Source organism: Vicugna pacos, chromosome 19 (genome assembly GCF_048564905.1).
Source record: "Vicugna pacos chromosome 19, VicPac4, whole genome shotgun sequence".
Lineage (NCBI taxonomy): Eukaryota > Metazoa > Chordata > Mammalia > Artiodactyla > Camelidae > Vicugna > Vicugna pacos.
In genome coordinates, this window is record NC_133005.1 from 42,660,875 (window position 1) to 42,686,528 (window position 25,654).

A 25,654-nucleotide genomic window follows, 5' to 3' on the forward strand; every position below is an offset into this window, starting at 1 on the left:
TGCATGAGGTCCTGGGATCAATCCCCAGTATCTCCATTAAAATAAATAGCCTATTACCCGCCTCCCCCACAAAAGATAGGAAAAAAATAAAATTAAAAAAAAATTTTAACCACTTTCTCTTTCATCAGCTAGGTTTTGTTGCAAAATTTCTGTTTAAAAGATCCTAACCTGTGATGTAGAAAGCCATACAAAACTCTCTTTTTAAGCAGAGACAATTTCAGGGAGTCTCTGAGGCTCATCTGTTTGTCTCACAGGAAATGGAAAATACAAAACAACAAAAGTAAAATGCATTACAATGTCAGAGGGGAAGCACAGTTGATACTGCTTCCATCACTATGACTCTTTTGTTCCTTGCCACCCTCATCCTGTTGGGAGGAGACAGGTATGTGTTTTTAATTCCCAACACACCAACAGGAAAAATGAGACATGAAGTTCGAGCTGCTTCTCAGGGGTCACTCAACAAAGCAGAGCTTGTCCTGGAAAAAGCTCAGCTCTTCAAGTTGAGCCTAGTGGGAAAGACAGCCCCTCAGGGTGGCTCAGCTCATCGGCCGACTTCTGGGCTCTGAGAGCATGAAATCAACTTTGATTTAGAGCAGGGGTTGGCAAACTACAGCCCGAGGGCCAGATCCAGCTCACTGCCTGTGTTTGTAAATAAAGTTTTATTAGAAAACAGCGGTGCTCACTCGTTTACATCTGTCTGTGTGGGCTACCAGGCTACAAGGGCAGGCTTGAGTGGTCGTCTTTGGGCCCATAAATTTACTACCTGTTCCTTTACAGAAAGTTTGCCCATCTCTGATTTAGAGACGAGTCTGATGTCCGGATTTTGCTCCATCTCCCAAGTGTCAGCACACTCAAGTTCCTATTCCTGGTCAAACCACTCAACAGGGAGGTTTTCAGTTTGTTTGTTTTTTTTTTTTTGAAGAAACTGACAATCTTTGCTTCAAGTTAATATTATAGTTCAGAGGAAAAGTTCACTGGTTTGGTTTTGGGCTCCAATTAATATAGTTTCTCTGCTTTGGGGGGCAGACAACTCAGCTGTGGTCCTCAAGCAGAACATTTTTACAAACCGGGAATAAAGTGGGCAGGTGAGATGAAATGCATTTTGCTCTGGAGAATGTCTTTTATTCAAGCTTGGACACCATTCCTTCGAGCATTAAGATTTGAGGAGTCTCTCTATATGCCTCTGACTTAGCTAATCCAATTTTCAACCAAGGTCCAGACATCATTTGTTGGCGCCTAGCTCTTCTCAGCAACAGAAGTGCACCTTCTTCCAACTTCTTTCATAGACACCTCTTAAGAATGAAACATTTGAAAAGAAATACACAGTCCCCCCCAAATCTAATAGATTCTCCGAGTCTGTTTTTTGAAGCTAAATGCATCTCACAACAACAGTGGAGCCAACTTCAGAATTGAAATCCAGCTCACCAACTCTTCATGTAGATGGTACCATATACGAAACATTCGTCTAACTTTTGAAAACTTTTGATTAAGGAAATTTTCAACATACGCAAAAATAGAATGGTACAATAAACCCCCACACGCCTAGCAACCAGCTTCAACAAGGATCAATACTCTGCCATGTTTCCCCCTCGCCCTCCTTCCCAACTTTTTGTTTACTGTTTGCTGCAGTATTTGAAAGCAGACGTCGCACATCAGATCACCTCACCCGTAAATGCTTTTTGTTTCTGTTAGATAAGGCCCTTCTCCTTTGAACAAAACTGTGACACCCACTGTGACATCTGAAGAAATTAATAATAATGCTTAATATAATCTAACACCGAGTTCAAGTTTAATTTTCCCCAACTGCCTCAGTAATGTCTTTTTATAGCTGATTTGTTCAACTAAGGATCCAAATATGACCACATATTGTATTCTGTTGATAGGTCTCTTAGGTCTCTTTATATCTGCAAAAGATTGCCCTCATTTTTTTTTCACCCATCACTGGCACACACTTAAATTCTAATTGGCCAAGCGAACCTTACACGGAGTTCAGCCTCTTCAGCCTCCACGTGCTTTAAGCGACCCAGACATTCAGAGGCCTTCCAGCCCCTGCAGCACAGACGCGTCCAACTGCACGTGCAGTCCAGCACTGGGACCCTGCGCGGGGCCATCCCACACACTTTCTACTCTCAAGAGAAGGAATTTCAATTGTTTCAGTGAGCTAATTCTCGAAATTAAATCTTCTCTGTGCTGCGATGGCCCCAAGTCTCTGACTGATTTTATAAATCAAGGCATCCATCCATTCATCGTGGCTTCTTTTTGAAGTTAGCCAAATTTGATCAAGAATCACAAAGTAAATCAGACAAGCTTCATAATCCACTATTGTCACCAGTAATGATATTAATGGAACACCTAGATCATGCAGGTCTCTGGGTTATAGAAGGATGACCTGTGTCCCTGCCCAAAGCGACGTAAAGTTTAAATGGAGTGCTTACTCCATTATCTAGAAAAAAAATGCTCCAGAAGTACAACAGACTTAGAACCACCCGAATCACCTTGACGCCGCCACCATCAGGTTAGGAATACCTGTGGGGTCGACCAGTGCAGCAGAATAAAAAAAACAGAAGTCAGAAGCAACAGCGTTTGATTGCTAGTTCTGCCATTTCCGACCTGTACCATGCTAGATAAGTTTCTTCACCTCTCTGAATCTCAGTTTTATCATTTGTGAAATAGGAATAATCCCACTTCCCTTTACAGAGAAGTAACCCTTAACACAGAATCAGAAAACGTTGTACGAACGCCTAGCAATAATGATGATGGTTAAAACAGTAATAATAAAATCACTGAATATAACACTCATTATGCCAGGCACTGGGCTAAAATGTTTCGTGGGTACTGTTCCATCTAATCCTCGTATTAGTCCTATGAAGCATCACAATCCTTATGTCATTTTCCAGATAAAGAAGGTGAAAAGAGAGAGCAAGTGATCTGCTCACGCTGACACAGCTAAAGGCAGGAAGTGGGTCATAGGACCTCGCGGTTCTTGCTGTCAATCATGGCATGACAATGCCTCCCAAATACATATTTGGATAAATGCACAAGTGGGACCCAGGGCAGCATAAATAATTGGGAGGGCCTCCTATTACAGTTATTAATTAGAACAGTTATATTTAAAAGCCACAGGTACAGTGTCTAGAAGCCCCCATCTGTGCTCACAAAGGAAGCCTCAGGAGACTCCCAGAGTTGCCCCACGCACGGCATGGGGATGTTCAGGGCCAAAATGCTTGTTTCCCTCCTTATTGGGACAGCCGTCTGCTAAAGGGTATTTAAGGCATTCTTTATTACAAGTCTCAAACATTTGTACAAATAGGACCAAAGTAAAATCAGAAATTTTTTTTCTACATAATCTCTTCTTTCCTTTTTTGAACAGGAATGCAAAAAAGACAAAAGGAAGCTAGCCACCAGGAGAACGGTCCAATTGCCTGCAGCCACCATGCATGGAGAAGCCCGACATAGCCAAGTGGGCGAGGACAAGGAGGAGGACTGAGGCCCCAACCCAGCAGATTTCTTGGCCAACAGCCACGTGAGTAAAGCTATTTTGGACCTTCTCACCCCCCCCCCCAGAGTTCAATGACAACACACGAAGCTTCTGTATCACACAGTCAATGCACAGAATTGTTAGAAATAACAAAATGCTGTTGATTTAAGCCACTAAGGTTGGGGGTGGTTTGTTAGGTAACTGAAGTAGCCAGAAGTCAGCTTTTCCAGCCAGGCCAATATCGAATCTATGAATGAGAGGTGCCTTAACAGCAGCTCACGGCTGTTTATCAAGGGAAATGCTACATTCCTTCCAGTCAGACACCATTGGCTAAAACAGTCAGTTCTGTAAACCCCAAGCCTACACTGTACCTTGCTCCGCAGTGTTAAAAGAATGTTATGAATAATGATCACATTAATAACAGTAATGGCAGCTAATCTTTACCAAGTGTTTTTTATGTCCAAGGCTTCACACTAAATCTTTTATTATTTAACCTTCACCAAGGCCTTTTGAGGTGGACCGCTATATGCGCATTTTACAGATCAGGCCACTGAGGCTCAGTGACTTGGCCAGGATCACACAGCCGGTAAAGAGTTGCTCAGGACTTCACCCTCTGGCCATCTGACTCCAGAACCCAGGCTCTTAACCACTGACCCCTTCAAGTGTCATTCTCCTTTAATAAAATTGTCTCCTCCTAGAGATAATGTGTGTAAGGGGTTTAAACTGTGCCTGATCTCTGGCATTTTCAGCAAACACCAGCTCCCATCAGTAGGAAACTTGTGATGGGTAAGGGTAACAGTAAGCTCCTGATTAATTTGTAGTTATTTTGATGGTTTGTACAGGCCTCCTTCACCAGCAGGCATCCTGGGGTTTGGTGATTTTCTGTTTACAAGTCTGCTTTCTCCCTGAACCATGAGCTCCCTGAGAGCGGGTCCTGGTTTCTGGTTCATCTTTGTAGGTCCAGGGCTCCACACGTGGCCCCGCCCACAATAAGCAGGTGCTCCCTAATAAGCAGGTGCTCAAGAAATGTTTGTTGGATGGAAGGGAAATACTTCATTCACCACGAATGCGAACTTGCATTTCCAGGAACCTCTGCCTTAGCCATCAGTCTTTAAAGTGATTCTAAAGGAGAGGGCAGGAAGGGTCAGGGGAGGGAGCCCCACCAGGGAAATGCAGGTGCCAGTGGGCTCCTTGGGATGAGACGGAGCTGGGCTTGTGGCCAGGACACTTGAGAAGTCTGTGCAGCTCTGTGGTCGGCCACACGCAGAGAGAGTAGGATCTTTCAAACTCTTCAGCACTCTGAAAGGTCCCAGGGAAAAAGTGGAGACCCTAGGTGGAAGCCCCCCCACCTGAAGGTGGCCACGCCTCCTCTTGCCCAGAATCACTAGGACTTGAGACTGGTCCTCCTGCTCCTCCTGGGCCTCCACAGGAGGAGGAGGACGACGACGACGAGAAAGAAAGTGACAGGAAGTCAGAAGTATCCCAACAACAAAAATCCTCCCTGCGGTGGGGACGACTCCCCATCCTCGGCTGCCCCTCCCAATGAGGAGGGGCCGCCACAAGTGATCAAGGCAGTTGGGGGGGTCCCACTATTCTGATCCCAACACAGAAAGCCCAACCTGTAGCTCCTACCCCTGCGTACCGTGCACCCGAATTCTGTAAGCGGCTCCCAGGGAGGGGAGGGGACGCCCCAACTGTTACTTACAATCTTCTAAGTCATCCTGCAAGTCCACAAAGTACAGGGGGATCTCTGAAAACCAAGAGACACACAAGAAGTTACGAGGGGGCTGCGGCAGACGGGCTCAGGGGCGTGGCGGGGGGGAGACCGGGCCTCTCGGGGTGGTCCCGGCTTGGGGGGGTGGGGGGTGCCCGGGGAGCTCGGCCCCACTCACCCGCCATCTTGGGATGGGCCTGGAGGCGAGGCCGGCGCGTGAGGGGCGGGGCCTGATGCATGGGGCGGGGCCTGGGGCTTCGGGTCCCGCCCCTCGCCGCCGGTCCCGCCCCCTAGGCCCTGCCTCCTCGCGAGCCTCGCGGCGCCGGCCGGCCCCGCCCTCGCGACGAAGGTGGCTGCCGAGGTGGGCGGGGAGGTCAGGTGACCCGATCGTCGTCCCAAGATGGCGGCAGCGGTGGCGCCCGGGAATCCGCTGCACCGTCCTGGCTGCTGAGGCGGACTCCTCGCGTCTGGCGACGGACGGGCCAGGCCGAGAGCCGGCGAACGGGCGGCCGCCGCCTCTACGGTCCCCGCAGCCGGGACTAGGCCGTGCGGCGGCGGCGGCGGCAGCGCCGGGGGATGCTCGTGCTGGGCCGGGCCTCTCCCTCCTCAACTTAGGGCGGCGGCGGGCCCGCGCCCCTGGCTCCCGGGCCATGGCGCTGAGGGAGCTCAAAGTGTGTCTGCTGGGGGTGAGTGGCCGCGCGCCGGCTGGGAGGGCCGCGGGAGGCCGGGCGGGCCGGGGACCCAGGCGTGCCCACGTCCCCTCCGCCCCTTCCCCCAGCCTCGGTTCGGGACACCGCGTACCTGCCCTGGGACCCTCCCTCTAGACCCCGGGTCGTCCTGCTCACCTTACCGCACCCTCCCGAAGGTTTTCCGGGCGGGTGGGACCCAGGGGCCCTCCCCCTTGTCCCTCCCTGGATTCAAGGACTCTGCCTGCGCCCTAAAGGGTGAAGAGCCCTCCCTGCCTCTCCGTTGCATCTAGGTTAAGAGCAACTCTCAAATAGTTTCCTATCCAGGTACTAGTTAGGAGTTGGCCAAGTGTTCCAAAGTAAATACAGTAACAGGTCTTTAGGTTTTACAAGCAGCATTAGTCTCCTTTCCCGTCTGCGTGGTGTTTTTGAACTTGTGGGATACTCCTGACACTTCAAGCAGAGTTACTTTCCTGGGGGCGACGTTCAAATCAGGAAGCCCCAAGCCTAGTTTGAAGCTTCAGCTTCCTGTCCTGTCCAGACAACTTTGCTGTTTGGAAGCATACTTTCTGAAGCTGACTCTTGCCCGAGTCGCTGCTTTAAATACTGAAAAAGATTTCCATAACTAGCCCTTCCCCTTCTCAGATAGGGTGGGGCTGAGATTTATCAGGGGTTACTCAGAAGTAATTCAAGAGTTCATAGTTTACTTAAACATGTTAGAAAGCAAGTGAGTGTCACTTTTCACACTAAGCAGAATCTTTGGGTCTTTCAAAAGGTGCTAAGTTCTCTTAAAACTTAAAACCCCTCTCCTACAATACATTTTGAAATCTACTCCACTGAATTTTTATGAAAACCTCTTTCATGTTCCTTAACTTTTAAAGTTTACTTATCTAGGATGATTTTTCTAAAATTCTGAAGTAATGGCACAAGGTAGTTTTTGGTGTCTGCAAGCAGGTAAATTTTTTTCTTATTTCCCTGTCTCATTCTCTTTCAGGATACAGGTGTAGGTAAATCAAGTATTGTATGGCGATTCGTGGAAGACAGTTTTGATCCGAACATCAACCCAACAATAGGGTAAGAGATTAAATTTATTGAATATATATCTAAAGGTGTATTGAAAGTTGTTTCAAATAAAAAGTGTGATATGGGGTAGGCGTCGCCATGTTAAATGCTAGTAAATTTGAAGACAGTGGTTCCCATCATCTCTGGAAGGACTTGAAACAAGACAGTGAGGACTGGAAGTGTTTTAGGAAAATTCTTTCGATTTGTGAGGAGGAAAAACTTCCAAATGAAAGTATGAATTAAAGTTTTACTTGTTAGAAGATACCTAGAGCCTTCCATCAATAAATACCAGTTACACCTTGAAATAAGGCAGAAGAAAACAGGTCTTAATACTTTTTTTTACCCAGAATGTCAACTGACAGATGTTTTAGATGGTTTTGGTGCTTCTTGAAAAGTAGGTTAGGGTCTGAACTCTTCTCCCACATTCCTGCACTGGTAATAATGATGAATTAGGAAATTAATGTCAAGATGTAAGATTTGGGGGGGTATCTGGTTCTTAGGGTAAGTGACAGACTGTAGGTTTTTGACTCTGTGAGAAAACTTTTCAGGGTATTTAAGTATCATAATATTAACACTTTCTCTGTGAGAAGTTGTGTTTTATAGGTTTTAATTCTTTGTTAGATTTGTAAAACTAAATAGCTGCTATGCTATTTATATTGCAAACCCCCAAATAGTTTCTTCCATTTAAAGAAAGATTCTGCCTAATAGGGAAATATTTTACAGTAGCCACATGCACATTTGAAGGCATCAAGATGGAGCAGTCACTTTGTGAAATTAAATGCCTTTCAGTAGCCTTCAAGAAAGAACTGGGTCTGTCTGCATGTTTAAAGTGTGAACTCGTCCTCCTCAGGGCCTGCCTGTTATTACCTGCGTGAGAAGGTGACAGGACAGGAAGTGACAGCAAGTAGTGTTGGTGACTCAGTGACTGACATGCCTCACCCTGAGTCAGTGTTGAAAACCCACATGCCACGGTGGTTAGAAGTGCTCGCTCGTGGTTAGAAGTACTCGCTCGGAGAAGCAGAGGGGAAAATGAGGGGAAGAGGGAGGCAGTCCGGCTCCGGCAGTCATGCTGAGAGGCCTGTGGCCCTTTCCTGGGCGTCCAGCCCTCCCAGCCTGGCAGGTGCTGGGGTTCTTAACCTGCTCGAGTGAGTCTCGCTCTCTTCCCAAGTAGTCTAGGCTGACATTTCACAGGAAGGAGGAACACAGGCTTTCCCATCACCTCCGCCCTGCCTGGTTTCTCTTTCCTTAGCAGGTGTCTTCCTCCTTCCTGACCACCTACACCCACAGCTGAGCTCTGGAGACCCCCCTTCGTCAGGTCTCCCCTTTCTCCCCCAGCCCTGCCTTCTTGTCGGAACCTGCAAACCTGCTCCCAGTCTCCCGGTTCCACTAAGGCAGGCCTGTCCCCCAGGCCCGCCTTAAGGGCACATTGTGGAGCTCTCAAAAGAGAAGTTACCACTTCCTCTACTAACCCACTCTCCTGGACCCACTGCTGTCTCTGTCCCACCCCCGCCATTCCACTGAAACCACCGTCCCTCGGCACCTGTTTCCATCTCATTGCTAAAGCCAGCAGCTTTTTTCTTTATTCGTTCGCTCATAGTGTGCCGACTGTCTGCCAGATGCTAGACTGGGTGCTGGTAATTTAGTCCAGGGCTCAGCAAGCCCTGGCCCTTTGGCCCGCCTCCTGTTTTGATAAAGTGTTATTGAAACAGTCACACCCTTTCCTTCACATACCATCTCCACTGCCTGCAGGCTGCAGCGGCGGAGTTGAAGAGTTGTGACCAAGACCCCTTTGTGGCCTGCAAAGCCAAAAATATTTCCTATTTGGACCTTTTCAGAAAAAGCTTGCCAATCCCTGATGTAGATAAACTCTGTTCCTGCCCTCATGGTCTCACCTGGAAGGAAGAGAGAGCCATTCTGTAACTAACATACGGGAAGTGATGTATTTGACCATTTTCTGTGCTACCAAGGAGAAATGTGGAGAGCGTGTAACCGGGGCCTGGCCTAGGCCTGAGAGGAATGACTGACTCCTCAGGGAAACAGTGAAGGTACAAGGCACTTGGCAGCCCTGACATTTAAGTTCTGAAAGATGAATGGATTATATTTCAGTAATATAGATTAGGGGACCTGGCATGTTGGAGAGGTGGCCGGGAGGCTGGCGAGGCAGTAGGGCCAGGCCCTGGAGATCTTAGGGCGGCTCTGACATCGCTACTGCAGGACATCTTGGACCCCTGTCTTCCCTAGTTCTCTTCCTGAGTCCATGATTGTCCCCTGTCCACTGCTCACCTTACCGTTGTGATGGGGTTTAACTGTTTTCTCTGATCCTTCTTCCAGATTTTTTCATAACATGCATATACTGCTAATTCTTGATCCCTTTCTCTTCTCCGCCCCCTCCCCCCAATTTTAGACATTATCTGCTGATTATTTTCTTTGGAAGATGGGAATTTAGTCATGGGGTTCTCCCACCTCCCTCTGCACATCTGCTCTCCCTCCAGCTTTCCACGCAGCCTTTATTGCTAAGGTAGTGTTTAGAGTGCAGGCTCTTAAGCCCGGCTGGCTGCCTCTGCCTCCCAGGTCCAGCACTCAGTTGCCCGTGACCCTAAGCAAATTGTTTAACCTCTTTGTGACTAAATTTGCATAAAGTTGTAGCTAATTCTAGAGTTACGAAAATCAAGTTAAAGCACATAAAAATTACCTAGGATGATACTTGGCATGTGTAAGCATTTGCTATCTCTTAGCAGTTATTTTTTGGTAAACTTTGAACACTGTGGTTTCTTTTACGTATTCCATTTACCTAATCAAATTAGTGTATATTGTCTTGTGTCTGCTGCTTTTATTCAAACATTGTGAGATTCATCCATGTTGTTTCATGTCATACTAGTTTATGCTTTTTCATCTCTGTATAGTAGGCATCCCATTGGGTAAATTTCTTCTGCTGTTGAACATTGTGGTTGTTTCTAGTTTGGGGCTCTTACAGATGATTCTGCCAAGAACATTTGTGTATGTGTCTTTTGTGCCCATATGCATGAAATTTCTTGGGGATGTTGGCAGTGGAATTCCTGGGTCAGGAGGAATATGCATCTTAACTCTAGTAGGTGTCTTCTGAAGTATTGTGCCAGTTTATATCCCTGCCAGCCGTGCCCGGGAGTTCTAGTTGCTTCATATCCTCTGCATCATCTGGTGTTACCAGTCTTTTCATCTTAGCTGTGTTGGAGGGTGGATGGTGGTATCTCATTCTGGTTTTAATTTGTTTCCCGTATGACTGAAGCTATTGAACACTTTTCCATATGTTTATTGGTCATTTGGATATCAGCTTGTAAAAGTGTCTGTTCACTTTTCTGTTGGGTTGCCAGTCATATTCTTAGTGATCTGTAGGTGTTGTGTATGTGTTCTGGACGCTAGTCATTCATTGCTTCTGGGGATTGCAGGTCCCTTTCTTGCACTCTGACTGATCTTTGCACTCTCTGAAAGGATCTATTAAGGACTGTTGTTATGTTTAATGTGGTCCATTTGATCAATCTTTCCCTTTATGGTTAGTGCTTTTTATATCCTGTTTAAGAAACTTTGATTTACCAAGGTCATGGAAATACTCTTCTGTTATCTTGTAGAGATTTTGTTTCACTTCTCAGATTTAGATTTAAATTTTACCTGGAATTGATTTCTGGATGAGATGTAAAAAAAGATTAAATTGTGGGGGAGGGGTTTGGGCTTTTTTAAAATTCCAGCAGGGATATCAATAGCCCTCATGCCCTTTTTTTTTTAAAAGAGCATCTACAACCCACTGCTGTATACTTGCTCTGTACTGAGCCATGATTGTCATAAATTGAGCATCTGTATTTATAGTGCTCTTTTTATGGATTTTTTTATTATATTCCATTGATCTGTGTTTTTAATTGACTTAACTGAAGTTTAGTTTACATGCAATAAAATGCACTCAATTTTAGTGAACATTTTGATGAATTCTGACAGATTTAGACATTTGTGAGATCACCACCATGATCAAGATACAGAACACTTTCTCATTCAGTCTGTTCCCCTTTGCCCCGTCCTGTGTTCATGCCCACCCCACCTCTGGCTCCAGGCCCGCTGGTGAGCTTTCTGTCACTATAGATTCTGTTTGTCTTTTCTAGAGTTTTCATATAAATGCAGCTACCACTTACATACTTTACTGTATCTAGATAATTTCTTGAGATTAATCTATATGATTGTGAACACTAGTAGTTCATTCCTTTTTAATTACTGAGTGGTATTCCATTGGTATACCACAATTTTTTTATTTATTCACCAGTTAATGAACATTTGAGTTGTCTACAACTTTTTACTATTATGAGTAAAGCTGCTGTAAACATTTATGTGCACATCTTTCTATGAACGTATATTTTCTTCTGAAATTGCTAGGTCATCTGCTAAGTATATGTTTAATTCTATAAGAAACTGTCAAACTGTTTTCCAAATTGGTTGGGCCATTTTACATTCCCTCCAGTGATACATGAAAGTTCCAGTTGCTCTCCATCCTTGCTGATGCTTTGCATTGTCAGCCTTGCATCTTAGCCTTTCTACCGAGAGCTTGGTGGTGTCTCCCTAGGTTTCATTTGTGTTTCCCTGATAACTAACAATGTTGTGGATCTTCTTCATGTGCTTATTTGTGTCTGTTCAAATCTTTTGCCCATTTTTAATTGGGTTGTTTATCACTTCTCCCAGTCTACACCTCTTTATTTTCTTGGAGTATCTTTTGAAGAGCAAAGATGTTTAATTTCGATCAAATCCAATTTACCAATTATTTTTGTCGTTCATGTTTTTTGAGTCCCATACATCCAAGGTCACAAAAATTTTCTTTTGTATTTCTTCTAAAATTTTTATAGCTTTATGTTTTAAATTTTATTTTTATGATGTTTCTACTAGCTTTTGTTCACCATGTGAGAGGAGTTCGGGCTCTTTTTTTTTCATCTATCGATCCAGTCATTATGGCAACATTGGTTAATGTTGAATTCTGCATTCATTTAATTAAATTACCTTGGTACCTTTTTCTGAAATAAATTGATATATATGTGTGGATTTATTTCTGTTCCATTCATCTATTTGTTTATCCTTGTGCCAGTACAATATATGGTTGTGATTGCTTTAGATTCATAGCAAGTCTTGATATCGGATAGTGTAAGTCATCTCATTGTGTTTGTGTTTTTCAGAACTGTTCGACTCCTCTAGGTCCTTTGCATTTGTTTAAATTTTATAGTCACAATGTCTAATTCCTGAAAGAACCAGCTGAAATTTTGATTCAAAATATATTGAAGCTATTGATTAATTTGGGGAGAATTGACATCTTAACAGTGTTGCCTCTTCTTACCCGTAAACATGCTGTATTTCTCCACTATTTGAGGTGTTTGACTTCTGTCAACACAGTTTTTCAGTTGTCACTGTGCAGTCTTTGTACGTGTTTTATTAAATTTACCCCAAAGTATTTTATGGGTTTTGATGATTTTAAGTGGAATTTAAAAATTTCAGTTGTTACTTACATATAGACATAAAGTTGACTTTTACATACTGACCTTGTGTCTTGTGACTCTGCTAAATTTGGCTAGTTCAGGCACCTTTTGAATAGATTCTTTGGGATTTTCTTAGGTGCACAATCATATCATCTGTAATAGACAGTTTTATTTCTTCCTTTCTACTCTATATGCCTTTTTTTTCTTATCACATGAGCTGGGACCTCCAGCACTTTGAGCAGTGGTAAGGCCAGTCATCTGTACCTTATTCCCAATACTGTGAGGGAAAGCAGCCTGTCTTTTCCATTACGATGGATGGCTGGTTAGGCTCTAGGTTTTTTTTGTAGGTGCCTCCTCCAGGATGAGAATGTTCTTGTCTATCTCTAAATCAATGAGTTTTTGTTGTTATTTTTAAATCAAGAAATTGTTTTGAATTTTGCCAAGTGGTTTTTTCATCTTTTAAGCTGTTCTTACACTTTTTATTTCTCAGTCTTAAAATAGTGAATTACAACAGTCAGTACTAAAATATTAAACCAATGTTGCATTCCTCGGATAAATTTCACTTGCTTATTGTGCATTTTTTAATACATTACTGAATTTGATTTACTAAAATTTTGCTAAGGATTTTTGCCTCCATGTTCATGATGGACATTGATATCTGTAGTTTTCTGTAATATCTTTTTCTGTTTTTGGTATCAGGGCCTCATAAAATAAGTTGGGAAGTGTTTTCTCTTCTACTTTTGGGGAAGAATTCAGGTAGAATTGGCATTTCTTCCTTAAAGTTTTGGTGTAATTCACAAATGAAGCCGTATGAGCAAAGAGTTTTCTTTGTCAGAAAAATTTTAACTACAGATTCAGTATCTTTAATAGAAATGGGCTATTCGTTTCTTCCTGAATAAGCTTTTGATAGTTTGTGTTTTTCAAGGAATTTGTCCATTGTAGCTGTTTTCTAATTTATGGGTACAAAGTTGTTCATAATATTCCTTTATTATCCTTTTAATGTCATTTGGATCTGTCCAGCTATAAGTTTACCAATGGTCTTCGCAAAGAACCAGTTTTTCTTTTTCGTTAATATTTCACTATTTTCTTTTTCATAATTTTTGCTTTTATCTTCATTTTTTACTTCGTTTGCTTATTTTGGCTTAATTTCTTTTTTTAGTTTTTTAAGGTGGAAGTTTATAATATTGGGGTATTTTTTAAGGCCTTTAATTTCTGTGTATGTGTGTATATATACCGGCGGGCAGTTAGAACTATAAATTTTCCTGTGAGTACTGGTTTGAGTGAATCCTACAGGTTTTGACATAGTGTGTTTTCATTTTTGTTTAGTTCAAAGTATATGTTTCGCTCGTGACTTATTTGACCTGTTGGTTGTTTAGAAGTATGTTTTCTAACTTCCACTTATTCAGCGATTTTCCAGAAATTTTCAGTTAGTGTTGATTTCTAATTTAAATCCATTGTGGTCAGAGAGCATATTCACTTATTATTTCAAACGTTTTACATTTAACATTTGTGTCATGGCCCAGGATATGGTCTTCAGGAATGTTCCACGTGTGCCAGAGAAGAATGTGTTCTGTTATTGTTGTGTGGTGTGTTCTGTAAATGTTAAAGAAATCAGCTTGGCCAGTAGCACTGTTCATGTCCTCTGTATCCTTACTGATTTTTCACCCTTTTCATTTGAAGTGAAAAAGATGTCTGAAATCCAACCCTAATTGAAGATTTGTCTGTTTCTGTTTTTAGTTTAATCAGTGTTTGTTGATGTATTTTGAAGCTTTTATTATTGGCTGTATCTTCATGTTGCATTGTTATTTTTCTTGATAACTTGGCCCCTTCTCCATCATGAAATGTCCCTCTTTTCCCCTGGCAACAGTCCCAATTCTGAATTCTACTTGGTCTTGTATGAATCCGGGTTCCTCAGCTCTGTTGGTTGGTGTTTGCATATAATGTCCCATCCATTTACATTTAACCAATTTATATCCATATATTTAAGTGAGTCTCTTGCAGACAACATCATGGGTCCTGCCTTTTAACTGGAGTGTTTACACCTGTGCTGTCCAGTGCAGTTGCCAGTAGCCACATGTGGCTATGTGAATTTCAGTGAAAATCAAAATTCAGTTCCTCAGTCATGCTAGCTACCTTTCAAGTCCTCATGGTAGAAAGCTCTGTTGTATAGTATTGATTAGGCCATTTTTATTTATTATAACTATCCATATGGTTTGACTTAAATCTACTATCTTGCTGTATTTTTCTACTTGCCCCATATTAATGGTTCCATTTTGTCTCCACTGTTGACTTGTTAGCTGTATGTCTTCATTTTATTGTTTTAGTGGTTGTGCTAAGATTTACAGTGTCCTTCTTTAACTTACCAGCTCAAACGATATGCAGTTTCACGTGTAGCCTAAGAACCTTACAAGAGTATATTTTCATTTCCCCTCTCTCATCCTTTGTTATTATTGTCACATATTTTACTTCTACATCTTATAAAATCTACAGTGCACTTATTATTTTGTGCCTTAGTCCGTGATCTTTTTAAGAGTCTTTTTTTCTAGGTTCTTGTGCTGGTGTCACAACTTCTTAATTCCTGCATCTTTGTAATAAGTCTTAATATCCAGTGATGTGAGGGCTTCTATGTTATTCTTCAAGAATTCCTTGTCTGTTCTTGGCCTGTTACATTTCCATATAAACATTAAATATCATCTTTCCATTTGCACACACACCAACCCACTAATGCCCACTGTGTTTTTGATTGGCATTCCATGGAATTTACAGATTGGTTTGGAGAGAAGTGACATCTGTATAATATTGAATCTTCTCATATATGAACATAGATTATTCTTCCATTTGTTAGACTTCTTTATTTTATCTCAGTATTTTTTTCTGCTTTTCTGTGTAGTGGACTTGTACATCTTTCGTTAGATTTAATTCAAAGGGTTTGATGTTTCAATGCAGTTTTATGCTGTTAATGTGCTAAATTGTATTGCTTTGAAATATCTCTACTTATAATTCTTAAACCTTTTATATGCTTTATTGATTTGCATAGGATCACCAGTATAATGTTGAATAGAAATAATGGTACTGGCTATTCTTACTTATTCTGATCTTAGCAGAAAAGCTGTTACTGTCGTACCACTAAATCTGTTTGCTGTAGGTATTCTGTACATACCCCTTATCACATTGCAGAGTGTCCTCCTTTTCATCATTTGCTGGGATTTTTTTTTTAACATGAATAAGTGAAATTTACCGAAAGATTTTTCTACATCTATTGGCTTGATCATGTAGTTTTTCTCTTTTATGCTGTCAATGTGGTAGATAACAATGTTGAATTTTCATGGAATAAATGCACTTAGATCGTGATATATGATTCTTTTTATAGATCACTGGCTTTGGTTTACTGTTATTTTTTAGGACTTCTGTGTTGTTTATAAGTAAGATTGTTATGTAATACTCCATTTTATAATGTGCATGTCAGGTTTGGTGTCAAGGTTTTGCTTCCCTTATGAAACTAGTTGAGATACTCTTCTGTGGAAGAGTTTGTATAAAATTGCTCTCATTTCTTCTTTAAATGATTATGAAATTCATCATTGATGCCATCTGGGCTTCAAGTTGACCCTGTGTTTTACAGTTTAAGGAGTCAGTTTCTTTCATAGTTTATTCATTTTCAGATTTTCTGTTTCTTGTATTGATTTTGGTAGATTGTGGGTTGGTTTGTTTGTTTTTAAACATTTTGACTTTTTCATATACTTTTCCTGATTTATTGGCATAAAGATGTTAAGACTTTATGCTTTTTACATTTTACAATATATCCCTTTTACATTTCTACTATTAGTTTTGCCTTTGATCAGCTCTACAGTATTTCTACTTTATTTCATTAATTCCTATTCTTATCTTTAGTTTCTGTCCTGTTCAATATGCTGTTCTTTTTCTACCTTCTTGAGATAGGTGATTATATCACTGATTTTCAGTCCTTCTTTTCAGTTATATTCCTTTTATTTTAAAACCTTGACCATGGCTTTTGCTGGATCCAACAAGTTTTTATATATCATCATTTCATGATCATTCATTTCAAAATATTTTCCAATTTCTCTTATTATTTTATCTTTGATCCAAGTGTTGTTTAGATGTGTTTCTCAGTTTCCAAAGTTACGGAAATTTTCTAGTTAACTTTTTGTTAATGATTACTGGCATAACAATATTGAGGTGAGAGAACATTTTGTATGATTTAAATCCTTTAAAATCTGATACAGTTTGTTCTGTGGCCCAGCATATGTTGATTTGGGTAAGTGTTTCATAAGTATTTGAAAAGATTGTACATTCTGCAACTCTGAGGTTCCATGTTCTGTGAATGGAATTAGGTCAAGTTAATTAATTGTGGTGTTCATTTCTTCTGTTATCCTTGCTGGCTCTTTGGCCTACTCAGATCCATGAGTTACTAGAGACTTGGGAGTTAAAAAATCTCCCAATATTTGTCTATTGTAAATGGAGTTGTAATTTTTAAGTTTATTTACAGTTAATTGTTACATGTAATAGATATACCATTGATTTTTGTATATTGACCTTGTATACTTTAACCCTGTTAAATTTATTCTAACAGCTATCTTGTAGAGACTTTAGGGTTTTTTATATACATGATTATGTTATCTGAGAATAAAGTCAGTTTGATTTCTTCCCTTCCTTTTGGTTTTTTCCATACCTTGCTTCATTGGGTAGGACCTCCAGTACCAATATTGAATAAAAGTGGTGACCAATGTCCTTGCCTTTCCCCACCCTTAGTGGAAAAACATTCAACATTATACTATCAAGTATGATGCTAGTCATAGGTTGCCCATTATTAAGATAAGAAAGCTGCTTTTTTCTCATTTGCTGAAAGTTTTTAAAATTAGGAATGGTCCTTGAATTTTGTCTTAATTATTTTCTGCATCTATTTAGATTGATAATAAGGTTTATCTCCTTTTTTGGTTAATATTGTGGATAACTGTATTCTTTATAAATTGCTGAGTAATAAATCATCTCAATACTTAGCTGCTTGAAACAACAAACATTTGTTATCTCACATTTCCTATGGGCCAGGAGTCAGAGTGGCTTAGCTGGTGTGATTGTGGCTCAGGGTCTTGTGATGTTGCAGTCAAGGTGTCCCTGGGGCTGCAGTCATTTGAAGGCTTGACTGGGGCTGAAGGATCTGCTTCCAAGATGGTGCACTCACATTGCTGTTGGCTGAAGGCCTCATTTCCTTACATCTTCCCCGGATGGGCCTCTCCACAGCGCTGTGTGAGTGTCCTCGCAACAAGGCAGCTGACTCTCCCTAGGGCAAGTGATCTGAGGGAGAGCAGGGAAGAATCTGCAGTATCTTTTATGACCCCTTAGAAGGGAGTTACTAAGCCCATCCCAGATATGCAGGGTATGGAATTAAGCTTCACTCTTGAAGGGAAGCATATCAGAAAACAAAAAAATGAACTTGTTCTATAACCACAGTTACATCAATTGAATTCCAAAAGTTTAATCATCCTTACTGTATCTAATCGTAAATAACATCAAACTCAAACTGAGAAACGTTTTACGGAATGATGGGCTGATAGTCTTCAAAAGTCTCAAGGTCTAAAAAGTCAAGGAAAGACTGGAAGGCTGATCTCGGTTGAAGGAGAAGGAAGAGTCATGACAGCTAAATACAGCATGTGTTTTGAGCTGGATGTTTTACCAAAAAGGATATCATTGGGACAATTGGCAAAACTCAGATGGCTTCTGAGGAATGGATGATATTAATGTGTCAGCGTTAATTTCACAGTTTCCGTTGTTTTATTCTGTGTGTGCAGGAGGAAATGTCCACAATATTCAGAGGTAATGAGGCGGCTTACTCTCAAATGGGTCAGGATAAATAAATTCTCTACTTGTAACTTTTCTCTAAATAAAAGACTGCTTCCAAAACAATTGTTTTTAACGATGGCTGTTTTACTGTAAGGAAACACATTAAAAGACAACCAACTTCCCCCGCTAATGTCATTAAGAGACAGCTGGCTGTTGGGTGCAGAACACTGCAGCACTGAGCACTGATGCCCTCCGCCCGTCACCCCGCCTCTGTGAGCCTGGGCCGCCCTGCTTTCCTGGCGTGGGGACTCCTTGTCTTGGTCAGCCTCTGATACCTCACTCTGGGCCACCCCATCCCCCAGCCATGTGTACCCACCTGCTTGGCCCACCTAGTGGCTGACATGAGATTGAATAATCATTCAGAGCAGGAAAAAAAAGAGGAAGTGCAAAAATCACTTCTTTTTATTTTACACACGTGTTACCATTTCCACTGCTCTTCAGTCCTTCCTGTGGAATTGAGTCCTCGTCTGACGTCATTCCCTTCAGCCTGAGAACCGCCTCAGCGGTCCATGAACTCCGGGCTGCGGGTGCCGATGCCCTTGGGTTCTGCTTATCTGAAAAGGACAGTATTGCATCCGTACTTCTGAAGGATATTTTTGCTAGATAAAGTTTTCTGGATTTTTTCTTCTTGTGTTTTGTTTGTTTTGTGCAGCAGATGATTTGATGTTTGAACACATTCGGACATGAGTACACAACAGGTTTAGTTAACATGCATCACCACACACAGTTACAAAATTTTTTTCTTGTGATGAGAACATTTAAGACTTACTCCCTTAGCAACTTTCAAATATGTAGTATTATTAACTATAATCACCATGTTGTACATGAAGTTGGTGAAGGTGACCAAAGGTACATCCTTCCAGTTATGACTTGGAGGTGTGGTGTACAGATTCTTCTTTCTTTAGGCATTTGAAATACATCGTTCTGTTCCAGTCTCCATGGCTCCTGCTGAGTGGTCTGTTGTCATCCTTAACATTGTTCCCCTAGATGTAAGGTAACTTTTTATTATCTGACTGTTTTTGAGGGCTCTGTCTTTTGTCTTCAGCTATGTATTGTAATATGCTCGGTGCATAATATACTTTGGGTTCACTTAGTTGCTTGGTTAGAAATAGAATGTTCGGGACATTTTCAGCAATTTAAATATTTTGTCTACCCCATTCTCTTCCTCTACCTGCAGGATTCCAAGTGCACGTATGTTGATACTCTCAGATATTATCTCAAAGGTGACTGAGGCCTGGGTTTGGTTTGGTTTTTCCATCCTTTTCTCTTTACTTAGGATCATATTATTTCTATTGATGTCTTTACAATTGATCTTTGACTTTCCTACTGACCCTTTCTTCTCCTATTCAGCCCATCTAGTGTATTTTTTTTGACTTCAGATACTATCTTTAATTCTCAAATTTTTGGGTTTCTTTATATTTTATATGCTTATCTGTTCACTCAATATGACCCTTCAAGTCTTGATTATATTTATAATAGCTTTTATTTTATTTTTTAAACATTTTTTATTGAATTATAGTCAGTTTACAATGTTGTGTCAAATTCCAGCGTAGAGCACAATTTTTCAGTTACACATGAACATACATATATTCATTGTCACATTTTTTTTCACTGTGAGCTACCGCAAGATCTTGTATATATTTCCCTGTGCTATACAGTATAATCTTGTTTATCTGTTCTGCATATGCCTGTCAGTATCTACACATTTTGAACTCCCAGTCTGACCTATCTGCTAATGCCAACGTGTGAATCAGCTCAGGATCTGTTGCTGTTTACTCTTTTTTCTCTTGATCTTGGGTCACAATTCTTTGCATATCTAATAGTTTTTAATTATTATTGTATATTGGATACTGCAGAAGATACGTTGTAGAGATTTGAGATTCTCTTTACCTTCTGAGGAGCACTGTTTTGTTTTAGCAGACAGGTAAACAATGGGCTTGCTTTTACACTCTGTTAGAGTGTTTCCTTTAGCCTCCTGGCAAATCCTTATTCCTAGAACACAGTCTTTACTTCTAAAGACCTCTCTGGGTTTTCATTCAAGATGTTCCCGGGGCCCTGTAACTTGGCAGGATTCAGACCTCCAGCTCCCTTTCCTCCAGTTAGCAGCAGCTGAAATCTCCACTCAGCTTTTTTCAGCCTTCCAGTGTTGCTGTCCTGGGAGTCTCCCTCGTGCATGTGTGGTCTCGAAGTCACCGTGGGTTGAGAGGACTTTATGCATAGATTTGAGGCTCCTTCTAGAACCAGCTCTTTCCTTTCCAGGCATTCCCTCACTGTCTCCGGCCACGCGGGCAGCCCGGAACCTCATCCTCCGGCCAGCGGCACTGCTTTGCGGCTTGAGCTTGTGAGTTCCTTCCGGTGCAGGCTCCCGCCGCTGGGCTGGGCCCAGAGCTCCCCAGCTTTGACTTTTCCTTTGAGTATTTCATTATTTCATATGTAATATAATTACTGATGTCTTTATGTTTAAACACTAGAATTTTACACTTTGCTTTTTATTTACCCTCTTTGTTCTGTGTGTTTGAATTTTGTTTTGTTTTTAATGCTGTATTTCCCCCTTTGTTATCTTGGTACTTATGCATTCTTAATTGTTCTTTAAGAGTTTACTCTAGACATTACCTTATGCATCCTTGACTTATCCACGTCTAACTTTCACCGAATTCCAACAATGCGAGGCTCTCAAATCCAGTTGTTTCTTGCATTTTATGCTCTCACAGTGCATTTTCATTCTAGACCTCGCAGGACATTTATTATTGTTACACAGTCAACATTCCTGTCAGTTTTCTCCACGTGTTTACTCCTCCATTGCTTTACATTCCTGCCCCCATTTCTGACCTTCCATCTGGGATTATTTACCTCATTCTGAAGAACACTGTTTCTTATTTCCTTTTGTGTACTCTTCTGGTGCTGGGCTATCTGTCTGAAAAATGTCTTAATTTTATCTTTTGTATTTAACGTTGAGCTTTTATTTATATACAGTACAATGTGTGGTTCAGTGAATATTTACCTTGTTCTTGTTTAAGTACCATTAAGTCACAGAACATCTCCATTCCCCAGAAAGCCCCTTCCTTGTGTATCCACCCAATCACATTCTGACTTCTATCACCAGAGAGTAGATATGCGTGGGTTTGGGGGGCTTTTTTAAATGATTGGGGGGTGATTAGATTTATTTATTTATTTATTTATTTATTTATTTATTTATTTATTTAGAGGGAAGTACTGGGGATGAACCCAGGACCTTGCGGAGGCTAGGCTATCGCTCTACTTCTGAGCTATACCTTGCCCCTAGTTATGTGTGGTTTTAAACTTCATGTAAATGGAGTCTTATTATATGTACTCATTTATGCTGCGTTCTTTTGCTCAAAATACTGGTTTTTGAGATTCATCTGTGTTTTTGCATATATCTTTGTTCGTTTTTATTACAGAGCAATATCGTGTTGTATGAATATACCACAGTTTGTTTATCTAGTCTTCTATTGCTGGAGCCCAGTTTGGAGCTATCGTGAATAAAACTGCTGTGTGCACATGTACACATGTTACTCTTGAGTATATACCTGAGCGTGAAGTTTCTGGCTGACAGGCATGTTGGTTATCTCTCGTGTGACAGGTTACCCCAAAACTTAGCAGCTTAAAACAACAATGAACACGTATTGTCTCACACAGTTTTTTGTAGGTCACGAATTCAGAAGCAGCTTAACTAGGCGATTCTGGTTGCTGCCCTGTTGACCTCTCCCTAGGGCTGCTTGAGTGTCCTCACAACATGGGAGTCGTCTGCCTCATCACGGATAATCTATCCATGGGAGCCCAAGATGGAAGCCACAGTGTCTTTTTGACCTCACTTCTCATTTCCATAATCTCCTCCTGGTTACACGGGGCAGCTCTCTTCACTGTGGGAGGGGACTGCACGAGGACATAAATGCCAGGAGTGAGGATCCGTAGGGCCATCTTGGATGCTGGCTGCCAGCATACGTTTTAAGGCATGTTTATCCTTATAAGAACTTGCTGTTTTCTGAAGGAGCTGCACACACTTTTCCATTCCTACCAGCAATCCATGAAGTGTCCCTTTGCTCCACGTCGTCAACAGCTGTTTTTAATTTTAGCTGTTTTGGCAGGTCATAATCATTTTTGAGGTCTGTTTTCATTGGATATAGAATTCTTGGTTTTCAGTTATTGTCTTTCAGACCTTTGAAAATATGTATCCCATTTTTTTATGACTTCATCTGTTTTTATTGAAGTCAGGTGTCGGTCTTGCTCTCTTGATGTTAGTATGTCATTTTTCCCTCTGAGGGCCTTCAAGATTTCTTTTTCATCATTGGATCTCAGCAGCCTTACTTTGATGTGCCTGGGTGAGATTTTTGTTGTATTTATCCCGCTTGGGTTGATTGTATTTCTTGAACCTGTAGTTTGATGTCTTTCAGGTTGGAAAATTCTCAGCCATTGTCTCTTCAGTATTGCTCTTGCTCCATTTTCTCTCCTTGCATTCTCAGGCTGCTATTACATATACTTTAGAAGTTTTACATTTTTTGTATCTCTTACACTCTTTCCCATCATTTCTTCCTCCATGCTTTAGACTAGGCATTTTCTTGTAGCCCTTCATCCAGTTCTTTAATCACTTTTTCAACTAATTCTAACCTTATTTTAAACCTATCCATTAAGTTCTTTATTCTAGTTATTATTTTTCTGAAGTTCTGGAATATCCATTTGGTTTTGTTTGTTTTGGATTCCTTTTCTCTGCTAAGATTACCACTCCAGTCACTATTACCACACAGTGTTTTTTATCTTCATACTAAGTATTAAAATTGATTAATCATTTATCTATTTATTTATTTACTTACTGTCTGTCCCCACCACCATTCTAAGTTCTGTGAGAAGGGGAACCTTATCTGAAATGACCACAGACATATCCCAGTGCTAGCCCATGGTTATGTGCTCAATAAAAAATTGTTCTTTAATTAGGAGATGTTTCCAGTTGTAAACATCATTGTCTCTGTGTACCAGTCTCTCATTCATTTCAGATCCTCCTCTCATCAGCTTCTGCCCTACTGTTCCACTGAAACCAGTCATAGGGTTTAACATCAACTTGTGCGTGACCAAATGTAATCCATTTTATTATATTTGTTCTCTCTACAAGTTTCTGGCATTATTTTGATGTTCTCTTTCTTCCTGCAAAGCCTGCCCCTAAAATATTGAAGCAGTGAGAATTTCTTCCACAGCCCTGTGTCTTCCCAGGTGATTTCATTCATGCTCACAGCCTTGAGGGCCATCTTCTGCAGTGACTCCAGATGACTGCTGTGTCACTGAGAGACACTTGTGAATCCACACACCTGCCACTGACTCCTCCCATCCCCAGAGACCCCATCCTTTCTCGTCAATAGGTCCACCACTGAGCGTGCATTGGTACAACCACTGTGAGGTTCGGGGAGTGGTAATAATGTTGTTCATCTTTTATGCTTTAAGTATCATCATCTAATCCCTAAAACAACTCTGTGTGCTTTCAATTCGGATGTAGAAAGTCACAATATCCTTATCCAAAAAACCAAAACAAGCAAGCTAAGGTTTTAAAAGCCCGTTAGACATCTGCACTCACAGAGAAACCTAAATGCACTGAACGTCAGTGGGTGACAAGCCACTCACAGGAGAGGAGTGATCTTCGGCCTCCCTCCTTCCCTGCGGAGTCAGGACCGGGAGACGCCGCCATGGTGGGGCCCTCAGGCTGTCAGCTGCGGATGCTCGAGGCAGCAGGTGACTCAGAAGACCCTCGCTGAGGGAGTCCCCGCCTTCACTGGACACGGGGCGACAGCAGCCAGCACACAGGGTCCAGGTGGGACCTGGCAAGCCCGGAGAGTGCCGCAGAGTCTTGATCACGTTTGCTGATCCTCCCTCTTCTGTGTCCAGTCAGCCGTGAAGCTCATCTGATAAAATTTGTATTTCAGGTCAGGTCAGTGGAAAGTATCCAAACCGAAACACAAAGGGAAGAGAAGAGTTACCAACAGCAGCGAGAGGACGTGTGAGACCTGTAGGGCATTATCAAGGCAGGCTCACTGTAACTGGTTTCACTTCTCACACTTCTTCCACCAAAAGTGAGGATTTTTTCCACATTAGCAATCAGCTCTCCAATGCTCCAGAAAACCACTGGGCGTCCTTCAATTCAGTTCAGTTCTGACACTAACTTCCCAGTTATATCAGACTTCACAGGTTCAGGGCTCAGTCCCACAAGCCTGCCAGCTTTTCCAATGATGGTCACCAGTGTTGAGAACCAGGGCACCCACACTTCTGTCTGATGTGGCTATAAAGTTGACAGTTCCCAGACACGCCTACCGCACTGCCCTTTTGAGGTTCAATAATTTCCGAGAATAGTTCACAGAACTCAGGAACATACTTTGCTTACGTTTACTGGCTTATGATACAGGATACAAATGAACATCCAGGTGAAGAGGTCCATAGAGTTAGAAGGGTCCCAAGCCAGGGGCTTCTGTCTCGTGACATTGGGGTATGCCACCAACCCAGAAGCTTCACACCCCATCGTTAAGGCCTTTTTATAGAGGCTTGATTACTGGTGGCTGACTGAATAACTCATCTCTCCCTGGAGGAGGAGGGTAGGGCTGAAAGTTCCAACCCTCTAATCAGATTTGGTCTTCCTGGTAACTGGCCCTCCCACCCCCCATTCTGGAACTATCTAGGAGCCTGCCAGGAGTCACCTCGTCTGAGCAAAAACCACTTCTCTCATTCAGGAATTCTAGGAGATTTAGGAGCTCTGTGTCAGGACCTGGGAACAAAGGGCAAATACGTATTTTTTATTATGCCACACCTACATGCTCATCATTGGCATCCCAGGAAGAAAGGAGAAAAAGAATGGAACAAAATAAATAATTCAAGAGATAAAGGACAAGAGCTTCCCAAAACTGATGAAAGTGATCAAGACACAAATCCAGGAATATCTCCAAACTCTAGTCAGGATAAATACAGAAAAACTGTAGCCTAGATGTGCTGTAGTCAGATTGCTGGAAACCAAAAATAAAGAGCAAGTCTTAAATGCAATCAGAAGGCTATTAAAAAATACGTTGTATACAGAAGAACCACAGTAAGAACGACCACTGACTTCTCAGCAGAAACACTGGAGTCCGGAAGCCGATACGGCATCTTCAACGTAGTAGATACAAACAGGGAGAAAGCAGAACTGCCAGGCAAGAACTCTGTATCAGGCAAAAATTTTCTTCAAAATGAAGGTGAAGAGGTGGGTATAGCTCGGTGGTAGAGTGCATGTTTAGCACTCAGTCCCCAGTGCCTCCATTTAAAAAGAATTTTTAAATTTAAAAAAATGAAGGTGAATTAAAGACATTCTCAGACAAAAGCTTAAGAGAATTTGCCTACAGCAGACCCATGT

General features: G+C 41.7%; 2 protein-coding genes across 2 annotated transcripts in view; one reads left to right on the top strand and one right to left on the bottom strand.

The window, feature by feature from the left end:
- LOC102532399 (putative serine/threonine-protein phosphatase 4 regulatory subunit 1-like) overlaps positions 1–5,432 on the bottom strand; it is a 75,968-nt gene extending 70,536 nt beyond the window's left edge. Inside the window, 2 exon segments of the mRNA XM_072943534.1 lie at positions 5,184–5,228; positions 5,371–5,432. Coding sequence (XP_072799635.1) covers positions 5,184–5,228; positions 5,371–5,431 — 106 coding nt within the window. The 5' untranslated portion in view covers position 5,432.
- A 112-nt stretch (positions 5,433–5,544) lies between these two features.
- The window catches only part of RAB22A (RAB22A, member RAS oncogene family), a 43,978-nt gene continuing 23,868 nt past the window's right edge, over positions 5,545–25,654 (top strand). Inside the window, exons 1-2 of the mRNA XM_031687669.2 lie at positions 5,545–5,878; positions 6,873–6,952. Of these exons, the coding sequence (XP_031543529.1) occupies positions 5,843–5,878; positions 6,873–6,952 (116 nt within the window). The 5' untranslated portion in view covers positions 5,545–5,842. The remainder of the gene's footprint in view (positions 5,879–6,872; positions 6,953–25,654) is intronic.